Here is a 3,586-nt window from a genome sequence, read left to right as displayed (position 1 = left end):
TCTTATACTAACAAAATGTGTATTTTATTTTCTTTCAATTCTGAAAAACAAATTAAGGTCAATTCTAAATATAACGGTAAACTAAATTATAACTGGCTTATTAATAAAAATTATATGTTGGACTTCTTTATTTCTTTTCTTCCTATCTCCTATATTGGTTAAGAAGAATGAATGGAGAGTGTTTTAGGTATAATAAAATATGGATAAAGACATTTATATTTTTGTCTATAAGAAAATAACTGGTTTACCAACAATTGAAAGAAAAAGATCCTGAATCAACAGATAAGAATACCCCATAATTGTCTTTATGTTTTAGTTTATAATTACTTTGCTTTCAGAGTCCAGTCTTGGAAGTAATCCAATCGCGATAGGAAGTCACTCGCGTGTAGACACCTGGCTTATTCTTTTTACCGCATCCATCACCCCAGCTTACTATTCCAACAAGGTGCCAGATATTTCTGGAATCAGGATAAGCTAGCGGTCCACCAGAATCATTCTAAAAGTAGAAGGAAAAACATGTTTCTTGTCAAAGAATTTCCTTGTACCTCTCTTCTGGAGTTATCAATATCTCCTGGGCACTGAAATCAATCTGCCATGTTTTGACTTAGAACTCTAACACCCTTGGATTTTTCCAAAGCCCAGGGCGGTTACAATCCAAAATACATTGCCTACAGCTGCCAAATGTTGGATTGGGAAGATGAGTACTTGACTTTATAATGAGTCCAGCCTTAAATATGGAGAAAGTGACTTGGTTGCTATGGATACTGCACTGAGCTTAAGCCCCCATGATGAAGCCTCTGAGGAATGAGTCACAGCAGGGCACACTCACCCTCTTTCTGCATCTCTGGTTAAGGAGGAGGCAACATTCTAGGTCTGTAGGTTGCCCAGAAAATAGGACCAATATTATCTTACAAATTTCTCAGTATTATTTCTTGTATGGATTCCCAGACTGATAACTTCCTGAGGGCAGGATTATGTTCACCATATTGCATCCCTAGTATGTAGGCTGATGTCTGGTACATAAATGGGATTAATAAATTTTTTAGTGGATTGAAATAAGAAGCTACGAGGTGAAAATCATTAACAACAACAACAACAAAAAAATGTTGGTAACAACTTCTATTTGGTTGGGTCTTTGGGAGAAAATGATTTGATAACGTAGCTAGACATACCTGACATGCATCAGCTTCTCCTGACATAAATCCAGCACATAACATTTCATCTTTCACCAAACCAGACAACGCGTGTGAGGCGTTGCAATTTTTGTTGTCAATAATCTTCAAAAAGGCTTCTTGGAGTATCACTGGAAGGGGACCTACAGGCAATAAATGCTGCATATTATGGGGATCTTAGCCTTGTTTGTAGGATCAAGAATATGCATAAAACAGATTCTTTTAGTCACCAACAGCTAAGCCAGTTTCAGGCTAGTTAATCTCTTCCAGATATTTGTTACAGTTCACTGCCTAACAAATAATTCCAATGTTTTCAATTACCATTCCCAAAGATAGGTTAGGGAATGGCACCAATGCGATGCCATGCTTTTTGTCCCTCCACTTAGTTTTCTTTTCAGTATATTTATGGATTGATTAATCACATGAGAGGATTGATTGATCAATTAAATAATTACTCCCACGAGGCTATAATGTTTTTATAAAAAAATCTTACCATTCATATAAAGTGTTCCCCATCCCGTAACTACAACACTGTCATTTTCTGAAAGCTCCATTTTGGCTTCAGGAAGACAAATCCTACGAACGTACTTCGTAAAAGAAATTTCTTCAGCAAGCTGCACAAGGGCAATATCGTTATCAATAGCAGGACTGCTATAATTTTCATGAAAAATGATGTTTTGGACTTTCCGTGTCATATATGGTTTATTTAATATAGTTCCAAAGTTGACAGTCCAATCTTCTGAATTATTTTTCCTAGAGGATACAACATAATTAAAATACACTCAGTTCCTGGGTCACAACGGTGTTATTAGTGGTCTTTATCTCATAACTACAAGGCATGAGGTTCCCAGCCGATACTATAAACCACTTAAATTCTTATTTTTAAAAATATCTTTCACATGGGGATGTTATAAATGTTGCGGTCACATAAAAACAATGCTAAGAACTCTTAGACCTCTCAACTTGCAGAAGATCCTTTCAAGTAGGGTCACTGATATTTTCTCCTGGTAATTCAATTCCACCCAGTTTCTTAGCAATGGATTTTGGCAGGAATTATATGAGCACCCTCGGTCTCATAAGTGGATTGGGTCCAGAATTAGTCTTATTGCCATATACTCCGGATTCCTAGAGCCTGCGGCTCTGGGTACCCGTCAATAAAGTGTCACCGTTTGATCTCACCCAGTCACCCTATTATGTTGACCTAGTCTATGTATCTTGTCTTCTAATTTGGATCTTCTAACCAGTATCTCCAGCTCCCCACTGAGACTCTTTCTCAATTTAGGACCTAACATCCCGTTTAACTATTCTCACTCTTCTTTCAAAATTCCAGGCGTTATTTTCTTTAAGGCTTCAAGACCTTCATGTAACCGTGACACCCTTCTATCCACCTACCATTCTAAAATCTTCAGAGATCCCACAAGATCAACAGCAGTGCTTCTTAAACTTCATTCTTTTAGAATCAACTCAAGCTCTGCCTCCAGAGATCTATATTTAAAAGGCCTCATGTGATGCTTAAGGATCTACACTTTTAACAAGTCCCCCAGGCAGTGTTGTTCCTTTTCCACACATTTGAAGAAGACTGTTTTCACAAGTTAAATACATATTATTCTGTCCCATCCACCTGCTCCTATCAATCAAATCTTCCATCTTGTGGGTCCAGATTAAAATTTTACATGTAATGGATTTGCTCTCTTTCTTCTTTGCATTTCCATAGACTCAACTATCTGCGTGATACACGTGATGTTTACTATACTATGCTACCTTGTACTTCTAATATATGACTTTAAAATTTTTTCAACTAGATTATAAACCTCTGGATGGCAAGACAGATAAGCACTGGAGTCAGACATACTGGAGTTCACATTCAATTTCTTTTACTTAAGAGCTATATGATCTTGGACAAGTTATATCACCTCTCTTAAGCCTTAGTTCCCTCATCTTTAAATATTTTAAATTATACCTTCCATACAGAATTACTGCTGTGATTAAATAAAATGATATAAGTAAAGCATTTAAGGTCAGGCCAAGCTATTTGCAAAATGTTAATTACTTTCATTCAATTTTCCTTCCTTTCCCTAATTTAAATGCTTTCCTTGCCCTTCAATTACGCAGGTTATTGGAAATTTCCTGTATGATTGTAAATTTCATATGGCATTGGTGAACCTTCGCACATTTAAGTTAACCCCTACAGGCCATGCAAAATAGACCTGCACCCAACATCCTTCATTTAGTCACTTTCAGACTTACGCAGCAAAGCAGTGAGCTGCAGATAACAGCCACCTGCTGCTGATCAGAGAGGCTCCGCAGTTGTGTTTGCCTTTCCACCGCATGCTGGCCTGCCACGGCCACGCCCCCACCAGGGCATTTTTTCCATTTACGATTTTGTTGCCAGATATGATATTGTTGACCAGTCG

General features: G+C 37.5%; 1 protein-coding gene across 1 annotated transcript; it reads right to left on the bottom strand.

The window, feature by feature from the left end:
- Positions 1-295: 295 nt before the first annotated feature.
- Positions 296-3,586, bottom strand: LOC105811186 (transmembrane protease serine 11B-like; the record flags this gene model as incomplete). The annotated part of the gene is made up of 4 exons (XM_012645328.1): positions 296-496; positions 1,173-1,315; positions 1,666-1,925; positions 3,420-3,586. Coding segments are annotated over 4 exons (732 nt in total), but the record flags the coding sequence as incomplete, so codon positions are not given.

Source organism: Propithecus coquereli, unplaced genomic scaffold (assembly GCF_000956105.1).
Source record: "Propithecus coquereli isolate 6110/MARCELLA unplaced genomic scaffold, Pcoq_1.0 Scaffold230, whole genome shotgun sequence".
In the NCBI taxonomy this organism is placed as follows: domain Eukaryota; kingdom Metazoa; phylum Chordata; class Mammalia; order Primates; family Indriidae; genus Propithecus; species Propithecus coquereli.
Note: the sequence above shows the minus strand (reverse complement) of the source record. Positions and strands in the feature narration are given on the sequence as shown.